The sequence below is a fragment of the Lichenostomus cassidix genome, chromosome 1Aa (genome assembly GCF_008360975.1).
Source record: "Lichenostomus cassidix isolate B80296 chromosome 1Aa, HeHo_3.0, whole genome shotgun sequence".
NCBI lineage: Eukaryota > Metazoa > Chordata > Aves > Passeriformes > Meliphagidae > Lichenostomus > Lichenostomus cassidix.
Window position 1 is genome coordinate 45842450 of NC_139480.1, and position 9659 is coordinate 45852108.

The 9659-nt window shown below is 52.5% G+C and overlaps 2 protein-coding genes across 3 annotated transcripts; one reads left to right on the top strand and one right to left on the bottom strand.

Moving 5' to 3' along the window:
• The first annotated feature begins 574 nt into the window (after positions 1 to 574).
• Positions 575 to 1724, top strand: CYREN (cell cycle regulator of NHEJ). 2 transcript variants are annotated; one of them, XR_014848711.1, is made up of 4 exons: positions 575 to 738; positions 815 to 881; positions 1183 to 1558; positions 1589 to 1724. XR_014848711.1 is itself a non-coding variant. In XM_085047477.1 (3 exons), exons 1-3 carry the CDS (start codon positions 623 to 625, stop codon positions 1414 to 1416), a joined length of 417 nt encoding a protein of 138 aa, XP_084903603.1. In that variant the 5' UTR covers positions 575 to 622; the 3' UTR covers positions 1417 to 1724. The 2 variants fall into 2 exon arrangements, 1 of the variants encoding a protein (XP_084903603.1); XM_085047477.1 differs by having other exon boundaries at positions 1183 to 1724.
• Positions 1725 to 2054: 330 nt separating this feature from the next.
• TMEM140 (transmembrane protein 140) lies at positions 2055 to 8126 on the bottom strand. Its single transcript, XM_085047465.1, has 3 exons — positions 7848 to 8126; positions 5716 to 5834; positions 2055 to 5052 (listed from the first exon to the last, which is right to left on the bottom strand). The coding sequence occupies exon 3, from the start codon at positions 4144 to 4146 to the stop codon at positions 3541 to 3543; it is 606 nt and encodes a 201-aa protein (XP_084903591.1). The 5' UTR covers positions 4147 to 5052; positions 5716 to 5834; positions 7848 to 8126; the 3' UTR covers positions 2055 to 3540.
• Between the last annotated feature and the right edge of the window lie 1533 nt (positions 8127 to 9659).

Consider the following 9659-nt stretch of genomic DNA (forward strand, 5'->3'; position numbering starts at 1 on the left):
TCTTCCAGCCCTCTCAGAGGCTCAGCTGAGATTCTGGAGAGAGACGACTTTCAGGTTTGCTTTGTAAGTAGGGCTAAAAACAAAAAGCCCCAAACAAACTGGGAAAGAAAGTATTAAAAATATGCTCCAGACCAAGGCTGCTATGCAAAATGATGCATTAGCACAACGCTGATACTGTGCCAGAAGCCTGAAGGGAAGGAATGAACATGTTTTGCTAGAACAACGCTCGAGCTGCTGCCTTCCTAGAGGGGTTTTACTCCATCCTTTGCCCAGGCTCCTTTCTCTGCTCGCTTGCCGCCGGGCGCGCTCGGTGCGTCGCGGCGGGACTGTAACGGAGCGCTCGGGGCGATGCCGGCCCGGGGCGATGCCGGCCCGGCCCGGCAGGCTGCTCCCGGGCTCCGGCGGCTGGCACAGAGCTATGTTTACTCCTTGACGGAATATGGAGGGACGCGCGGCCTCGCTGGCTCCCTGCCCGCCTGCTGGAGCACGGGGCTGTGTCGCCATTCGGGTTTTAGGGCTGCTCGGGGCTGCTCTTCCAGCCCCGCTGCGCTCCCGCTCCAGGGAGGAAGCGGGCTCGGCGGGCCGGGCGGAAGGCGCCCCGGCGGCACCGCCCCGCGCGGGAATGGCGGCGGGAGCGCGGCGGCGGCAGCTCCCGGCCTGGATGGGGGCGGCGGGGGCCGAGCGGGCGGCGGCAGCCCCGTCCCCCAGGCCCGGGCGGCGGCGGGCGGCGGAGCGCAGGTAGCGCCGCTGGGGCGGGGGAGCGGCTGGGGCGGCGGGCGGGGGCGGGCGGTGAGCGTCCTTGTGCTCTGCCCAGGCCGGCGGCGCTGTACTGCATGAACGAGGCGGAGCTGGTGGAGGTGGCCCTGGCGGTCCTGGCCGAGGTGAGCCGGCACGTCCAGGGGTGGGGAGGTGGGCAGGGCAGGGAGCGCTGCTGCCCGCGGCTCCCAGGCGGCCCCTCTGGGAGGCGGCTCGGGGATGCTGCCGGGTGCCGCACGGCTTTCCCGGTCCCTTCCTCTCCTTCCCAGCCAGGCTGCTGCCTTTGCACCCTGCCGGGTGCCGCAGGGCAGAGCCGTGAAGCTGGGGCCTGGCGAGGGGGCATGCTGGGCTGCCCTCCTACTCCTTGGAGTGCTTCCCGGGGTGAAGTCACCCACGGCCGGGGCTTGTTGTTTTCCCTCTGGGCAGAATCTACAGTACGAGGAAGGTGAAGAGAAGGCTCAGCCTAGGAGCGAAGAGGAGCAGGAGCTCCCGGCAACACCAAACAAGGCTCCTGGAAACACGGCCGGCACGGATGGAGACAGTGACTACAGCCCGGCACTCCCACCCTGTCCTGGTGCTGGTGCCGATGCAGAGAGAACAGGCGGGCAGGACTCTGAGGACGATGTTCTGAAATACGTCAGGGAGATCTTTTTCAGCTAACATCTCCTCTCTGACTCCCCAGGAGCAGAGAGGACAATGGGGAGGGTGTCTCCTTCCTGCAACTCTGAGAAGATTTGGAGGAGGGCCTGGAGGGGGCTGTGCCTCTGCTGTGTTGGTGCCCTGTTTAGTGGTGCCCTGTTTAGTGGTGCCCTGTTTAGTGGTGCCCGTGAAGGCCAGGGTGGAGAGGAAGGAGGTACTCGCTTCCCCCACTTTGCAGAGCTCAGTGGGATTTGGCTCCAGATTAGAATGTGCTCATTTATGTTTTGCATCTCAGAGCATGGACAGATTAAAGAGGACGTTTGGGTTTCTGTGAGTGTCCCTTTGAAGGGTCAGTGTTGGGCCTGGAGGGGAGCAGGGAGTTGCTGACCTGGAAAGCCTTTGCTGGCAGAGCTGCATGATCATGGTTTAGCCTTGGGGGCTCCCTTGTCCTTGCAGTCCCTCTGTCACAGCTGCAGTAGGGCCTGGCAGGCTGTCCCCATTGGACTTTGTGCTGAATTGGTGCCTCCAGACTCCAGAAGCCCTCCCATGGCTGAGGAAGACATGGGTGGGAGCAGACTGGCAGGGGCTGGGACTGCCCTGAGTTGGCTGACCCCTTGAAATAAATCCCTTGAAACAAATTCTCTCAACTGCAGTGGATATCACTGTTATGTAGGCATTCTTTATTTATAGTGCTGAGGTTACACTGTAAGTGCTCCCAACCACTAGATGAGCTGCAGTTTATGTTTACCAGGCTGTTACATACTCATTACACAGACAAATCAGTAACATAAAATGCCTAGTTTGAAAAACAGTTATACAAACAGGAGAACTATTTCACAGTCTTTTCTGCCATCTAATGTCCTTTAGGGGATATTACAATCCTTCTGCAGGTCGTTTCATAGTCATCACTTGTCTTCTAATTGAACTTACTTAACCGGTACGTGGTCAGTCTGTTCTCTTGTTTTCAAACTACAAAACTGGTTCTTTCTGATGTTATTTATCCTCCTAGGTGGCTTACTTCACAGCCTTGACAGTTGGTTGTTGATTGGCTACTTATTTATTTTAAGCAATATATATCCTGTCTGCTTAATAAGAAATTACCTATTTGGTTACCTATTTGTAACCTGTTTTCTTACATTTTCCTTAACATTTGTTAGTTCCTAGTTAAACATTATTCAACAGATCCTGGTTTTAAACACTGCTCCTTTTACCTTGGTTATGTGGTAGGGCAAAAGGTCTTAAAAGCAATTTTTTAGTTGATTACACATTATGAGATACTAGCAACTTCCTTTCACCCTAAAGAGAACAGGGGCAAAGCAGGCATTTCTTTGTGCAATGTTACAGGCATGCAGGGAGCACTGCTGTGCACAGTCATGCCATGGAGACCCCAGCCCTCACACAGAACCGTTTTTCCTGGAGTGTCAAAGGCTGTTGGAGTGCTGGGCTCTGCCCCATAATATTAGTGGGAACAAACCTGGAGCTCTGCAGCAATATCCTCTGCTTTGTCATGGAAACCTTACATTAGGGCTGTGTTGGTTGAGTTGTTAGGCTGCCCCTCCATGTGCTCTGCTGCTGCTGGGGGTTTTATGTGGGGCACATCGTCCTAATGAGCTTAGTCAGAGTCACTCTAGATATTATTCCAGCAGGTGAAGTACAGGTGCCCCTCTGACGGTGCCACTGCTGTGATGGCAGTGTGAAGCCTCAGCTCCTCAAGTCACTATTACCTTGAAGGCATCTCTGGTTAGCCCAGCAGGTGGAGAAGGAGCAGATTCTCGGGGCAACTCCAAGAAAGGAAGTTTGTTTGCTTCTCTGCTTGCCTGTACTTAGACTAGATATGGGCATAGGGCTGGGTCCTCTGGTTCTGCTATGTTCACTGCTCTTCAGGTCAGGGCCAGAAATGCAGTCACTTTGATGCTGTGCCCCAGACTGATGGGTGTCACACCCTGATGTGCCTGGGATGCTGTGCTGTGCTGGGGCTGTTGATGTCTGCTGCCAGCTTGATGCAGAAGTGCTGCACACAGCAATGCGCCACAGCATGGCCCGACATGAGCCTTGGGACTAGGGATCAAATTCTTGCCAGCAAGTAAAGCAGTATTGGGATTACTATTCTAAATCATGTTAACAACAGCTCTTGCATCTTCTTCACTATGAAATCTCAATGGGCGGGGCCTCAGTAGAAGGGTTTTGATACCTGTGTGTGTGCTTGGCCCTCCAGAGGAATATAGTGGCAGTGAGAATCTGGAGCACTAGCAGAACCTGAGCCCAAATCAGCGCATGGAAGCCTCCAGAGATATCAGAGAGATGAATCCACTGCCAAGTTTGTGAAAGAAACATACACAGGCCTCCAAGCAGCATTACAATCTTGATGATGAGTATGGTGAGCAACATCTTCCATCCCTCTGTCTCCCCTGAGCACTTCACATTGCAAACAAAAATGGGGTAGAACAAACTGAAGACCACGCAGCCATACACACAAAGCCTGGCTAGCGCCAATGCTAATAGACTGATGCCCATCGCCTCTAGATCCTGGTTCTGCAGGCACTGCAGCGTCTCATTCCCCAGGCAGAAGTTGTAAAAGCCAATGCGTTTGTCAGGGAGGTTTACCAGGTTTCCGACTTCCCACAGCAGTGCGTAGATCATCAAGGCTGAGGTCACGGCATTCTCCAGGAAAATCAGCACGTAGAGCAGGCGCTCGGTACACCTCCGTTGCAGCAGACCCATCATGGTGCCTGCATGTGTTCTTGCTTCCATGGCTAAAGCTGCTGTGCCTGTTGCAAAACAGCGAGCAGGGACCCCTCAGTTGTTGCCTGTTATGGCACCTTTCCCAGGATGGGCTCTGAGCCTTATGGCTGGGGTCTAGGGACTCCCCGTGCCAGCAAGAGTGTCTCAGTCCTGCCTGGGACTGTGCTGCACATGTGTTACTGGGTTGAGGGGGGTGCATTAGGTGCATTTTTGGTCACAGCAAAGGTGGCTTAATGATGTCCCATGTGTGGACCAGTACTGGGAGGATCGTGTGACTCAGCCCCGCACATGCCCTTTACACTGTGATCTCATTGGAAAAGAGGCACTTTTTTCCTGCAGTGACAGGAGGAGAGCAAAACTGCTATCTGGCAAGAAGAGCTATTCTGGGATAACGCCTTTCTTCCAGCTTTTGTCAGACAAGGACATCCCTTGTGATCTTTGGACTACTGAGTAAAATGCAGACATGACAGGATCTGAACTGCAGGGCTCCCCTTGCCTCCCTGCCCCTGTCCTATAGCTCTGGAACACCTGCTGCCATTGTTGCCACCCATTTCCTGCATCTGAGCTCCACGTGCACCTGAGGTCCTTGCATGCTTGTAGGTTTCTGAGCACACCAGGACTGAATGCCTGCAGCTCTGCTACACACCGAGGCTGGCAGACATGGTGCTCCTCTATCTTGGTTGCTTGGGGACCAGTGCCCTACACCGACAGGCAGGTGCCCAGCTCAGAGAGGCACCCTGGATCCACCTGTGGCCATTTGCCTTCCTCTGAGGCCCAGGGACATGGGTGCTACTGAGACAGACCTGTGATTGCAATCTACCTTGCTCCTCTCTCAGACTGGTTAGCAAATCCGACTGCTCCTCTCCCAGGAACGTGTATTGTCCTCAGTGCCCTCTTGTAGGCTTCTGCTTCACGCTGAAAAACAGGTCAGTGGCATCAGAAGAGGGTATCACTGGCTGCAGAGCCTCATGGCATTGAAGCACTGCCCCACCCAGGTCTGTAGAGAGGCATAAACACAGGACTCTGAGACCTTGGCTTCAAGCTCAGCCTCAGGCTTGAGGCTTTGCAAATAACTCTTTCTGCCTTTGACTAGCATTATTCCCTGAGAATCATTTACCATTTTCCTTCAAGAAGTTCACATTGGCCCTGCTCTCCCCTCTCCATTGCCTGTTGCCCAGTGGTGTATCATACTTCAATCCTGTGTGGGCCATTTACTTAAGAATTTGACTTGATGGACCTTTTCAGTCTCTTCCAACTCAGAATACTCTCTGAATTTGTGATGTCCTGGATGTCCTCCTAGGCCATCCCCCAAAGCTGATTGTGGATTTGGTAGTCTCTGAGTTTTCAGAATGCCAGGAGAGACTCCACTCCATCTGTCCCCGGTGCCTGGCAGCAGTGCTGGTGACTAGAGACCTTTCAGCATCCCCCTCCCACTCCTCATCTCTCCATGGAAACTTGGAAGTGGGGCACCTCTGTATAGTAAGCACAAAGATGAAGCTTCTCAGTCCCAAACTTCTCCCAGGAGCAGCATACACACAGCATGGAGGGGAGGTGGGGGTCACAGCATCAGATACCAACCTGTCTGCTTCCCCTAGTCACTTTTCTTTCACTTCTTGTGGCTTCCCTTGAAAGTATGCTTCTCAACAGGCTTCTGGAGAGACTGAAAGGTCATGTGGAGGGCGCTCATTGTTCTGAACCTGAAACAAGAATGCAAGCAACCAGGAAAATACCTATGCTTGGGCACAGTGTGCTGCAGAATGAGATCACAGGCACCATAATTTTACCACAGTTTGTTTTGCCCCTGGTATTGCTCCTTGGTTTGTCTTACATGGTCTCCTGCACCCAGGCATTGCTGCTCTTCCTCTCCTTGTTCTGCAAGGGCTCATGCCACTCACTGTTCTCCCTGCTGTCCTGCCTTGCAGCCCTCAGAGGAAGAAAGAGCTGCACTCAGAGGGAGCTCTTGACTGGCTGACCAGGTCCTCAGGGATTTCTGTTAGGACTCAGAGCTGACAACACTACAGCCCAGCAGACTCCTGGCCTTGCCCACCCACCAACCCTTGCTGTCATATTTCTTTAGACTGGTTTCCTAAGGAAGGCAGGCTTGTAGAAACACAGCTTTTTTTTCAATCGTCTCACGCTCACTCTCTCAGCATCCTTTAAATAGAAAAGCAATTAAAAATTGTCATAGTAGCACATTTACTAGAGAGGGAACAGAGGATTAAATTCCTATAATGTTTTTGGCAATATGTGGCAGGGCAGAGGACAGCCATCTCAGAGACTCTGATCTCAGCATGTATGAGGACCTGGTGAAACCCCATGGTATCTCAGCCCTCTCCTCTGCTTTGAGGCTCATGTGTATAATAAGCACCTATTTTCTTTTCCCAGCGATACCTCTCTGTTCACTGCTAAATTGTTGGTATCTTTGGCCTTCAGCCTCCTGCTGCCTCCTCAGCCCAGCTGGTAAATCTCTGTCCTTAGGGGTGACTGACCAGACCAGAAACATGCCTGGGATGGCCCTATGCCTGCTGGATGGAGAACACATGACTGGCCTGGAGGCAACATATGGGTAGGAAATGAAGGCTTGAGACCTGGCGCCCTGCCACAGTGCAACTTCACATGTGACATTTGGGAGCTCTGCAGCTCATCACTGAGGCAGGTTTAACAGCAGCCTGGCTGAGAAGCAAGGGACAAACAGGAAAGAGCTCTCACCCAGTGTACTGCTGGGGTTTTTCCCAGCCATCTGCAGCCTCACTGTCTTTAAGGAGGTGCCTATGCCTTGGATGGAAGACTCTCTGGTTTTTCCTCAATAGTGCAAGAAAGAGGAACTTGAACATGGCACAGCGAGGCCCAGCCTGGCTTCAACCTCCTTGTTTCTGGACTGGCATTGCTGGAAACACTGGGTTTCACCATAGGAAAGCTCTGTGTCTCAGTCTCCCCGGCAGAGAGGCCCCGTGTGAATGGCTCAGGAGCTCCCTGAAGTCTTTGTGTGGGAGGAAACCCTTGCTAGGCACTGTCTGTCCTTTTGGGACTGCACAGCCCTTTCCTCTGCTGCTCATCGGCAGGTAGGCACATACCCAGGCTGGGGCTGTGCCTTCCTCCAGCAAGCTTAGGCACTCCCTGGCAGAGTGCCTGAGCAAAGGAGGCAGGAAGGCACACAGCTCTAGCCTCTGTCCAGGGACGAACATCTCTGTGGAGCCACTCGATGCCTGCCGCTGCAGTGGGGCTGAGTGCAAAGGGGCGAGGGAATGGGCTTTTCCTTTTGCACCGAAGAGCTCCCCAAAAAACTTGACTTTCCCGCATCCCCTCTCCCTGGCTGCTGCAGGGAGAAAGGCTATGCAGGAAGAGTGTTGGGGAAATGTCAAGCTTTGGACTTGACACTTTCCTTTGAGACACCTGTTCTTCCCTTCACGACCTCCCCAACCCCTTCACCCCAGCTATCCCAATCGTCTTTCCTCCTCAGGCAGGATCAGCTGCAGAGAAACCATGGGTGAAGAAAGGTCACTGACAAGCTAAGGATTGCTGGCAAACAGAAACCAACCAGCGGCAAATGGGGCAGGCTGTGGTGGAACTGCCCTTAAAGCGTCCTACACCTGGGGAAGGACCTGCTCCCTCCAAGAAATCTCCACCCTGCACCACCACTTCTTCTCCTGGCAGTTCTCCCCAGTGCCAGTGCCATTAAAAAAGCGGGGGACTCAGTGAAAGATACTTACGGGCTGACCATTCGAATGGGTGCGGAGCTGCAACACGCTGGAGAGGGCTGTGCTGCGTTCGAGGAGCCGAGCGCATGTGTCGCTGCTGCCGGTGCCGCGCTGACTGATCCCTGACACCACAGCCCTTGTTTTATCACGTGCAGATGCTTATCTGCTTTCTCTTTCGGTTTTGGGCGGCAGAGCTCTTTCCCGGTGCCAGGGAAGACAATAAGCCAAGCCCAGCTCTACAATCTGAGCCGGGATCAGCGTTTCCTTTCCTTTCCTTTCCCTTTCCCTTTCCCTTTCCCTTTCCCTTTCCCTTTCCCTTTTCCTTTCCTTTCCTTTCCTTTCCTTTCCTTTCCTTTCCTTTCCTTTCCTTTCCTTTCCTTTCCTTTCCTTTCCTTTCCTTTCCTTTCCTTTCCTTTCCTTTCCTTTCCTTTCCTTTCCTTTCCTTTCCTTCTTTCCTTTCCTTTCCTTTCCTTTCCTTTCCTTTCCTTTCCTTTCCTTTCCTTTCCTTTCCTTTCCTTTCCTTTCCTTTCCTTTCCTTTCCTTTCCTTTCCTTTCCTTTCCTTTCCTTTCCTTTCCTTTCCTTTCCTTTCCTTCTTTCCTTTTTTTCCCCTGCTGTGCTAATCAGCACGAATAACTAACCGGGCTAAACTCACCCATGACTGTTGTGCCATTAGAGACGCTTGGGTGTCCATGAGGGCTTAGATGAATTTTTTATTTTGTTTGGACACTTCTTTAGAGGTGACTGGCTGTCCCAGCGCTGACCCCGCTACCGCAGCAGTGCCGGAGTTCACTGACAGCATGGCTCTTCTTGCACTTCGGACGCTGACCCTGATCCCCTCCCTTTGCTTCCCAGACACAGCGTCGCCCAGGCTTGCTTTGCCTGCAAACACCATTACGTAGGCTCAGTGCAAGGTGGCACGGTGCCTGCTGCCGCAGGAAACCGCTGAAACCACGAGTGATGTAACTTTAAACTTGAAACCTCCTCCTCCCTTTAAACCTCCTGGGCAGATCTAGAACGGTGTGTCCTACTAGCATCCTTTGTGTTGGGTCTATTAGGAGGGCTTTGTGCTGGGGGTTGATGCCTGCAGGACACCTAGCTATGAAGCTGTTTTCCCTTTTATCAGCAGACACCCTAACATTTTCCAGGTTGTGTTGCAAAGTTTGAGCTGTGAAGTGCAAAGCAGGAGTCCTTGAAATCATGCAGTGTGACAAATTAAGATGTATCCTTGACAGTATGTATTGCTGACGTGTTTGTGGCAGGATATCCACTGCACTCTGACCAGCCTGCTAACTCAACTCTTCTCTGTCACCCCACAGCAGCCAGAGGAATGCTCAGCAGCACAAAGAGCATTTTGTGCTTTCGGTAGTGGGTGCTTAGGAAAGGAAGCAACACTGATGTTCACCGGGGATCTTGCACACCCAGCCTTCACTGCTCATCACCAAAGCACAGGAAAAGGGCTACCACTGAGCTGTGCACCAGCACCGGGACAATGTTGGGATTTTAAGATATCCAACCATTCTAACCAGCAGCTCTCTGTTTTAGCACTGTGCCATATAGTCTGTCTTGGTCATTATTTGCTCACCTTATCCCACATATCATTCTGTGGGATAGTACTCCAGTCTTGGATCTAAAACGCAGAAGCAAAATATTAAGAGCCCATATATTTATTTCTTTCTTTGTTAAACTTCTTCTAAGCAATGTCAGCTCTGGGAGAGCCTAGAAGAATGTGATCTGTTACGTTTTTCCCCTTGGGTATGGTACACGCTATCTAGAAATGAACATCTGCAGCTGGGGAAGGAAGTGCCAGGACTCCAAAACCATTT

Coding starts and splice junctions, on each gene's coding strand:
- CYREN (XM_085047477.1), top strand. CDS start 623: ATGGCGGCGGGAGCGCGGCGGCGGCAGCTCCCGGCCTGGATGGGGGCG. Junction 739..814: donor CGGCGGGCGGCGGAGCGCAG/GTAGCGCCGCTG, acceptor TGCTCTGCCCAG/GCCGGCGGCGCTGTACTGCA. Junction 882..1,182: donor CCCTGGCGGTCCTGGCCGAG/GTGAGCCGGCAC, acceptor CCCTCTGGGCAG/AATCTACAGTACGAGGAAGG.
- TMEM140 (XM_085047465.1), bottom strand. CDS start 4,146: ATGGAAGCAAGAACACATGCAGGCACCATGATGGGTCTGCTGCAACGG.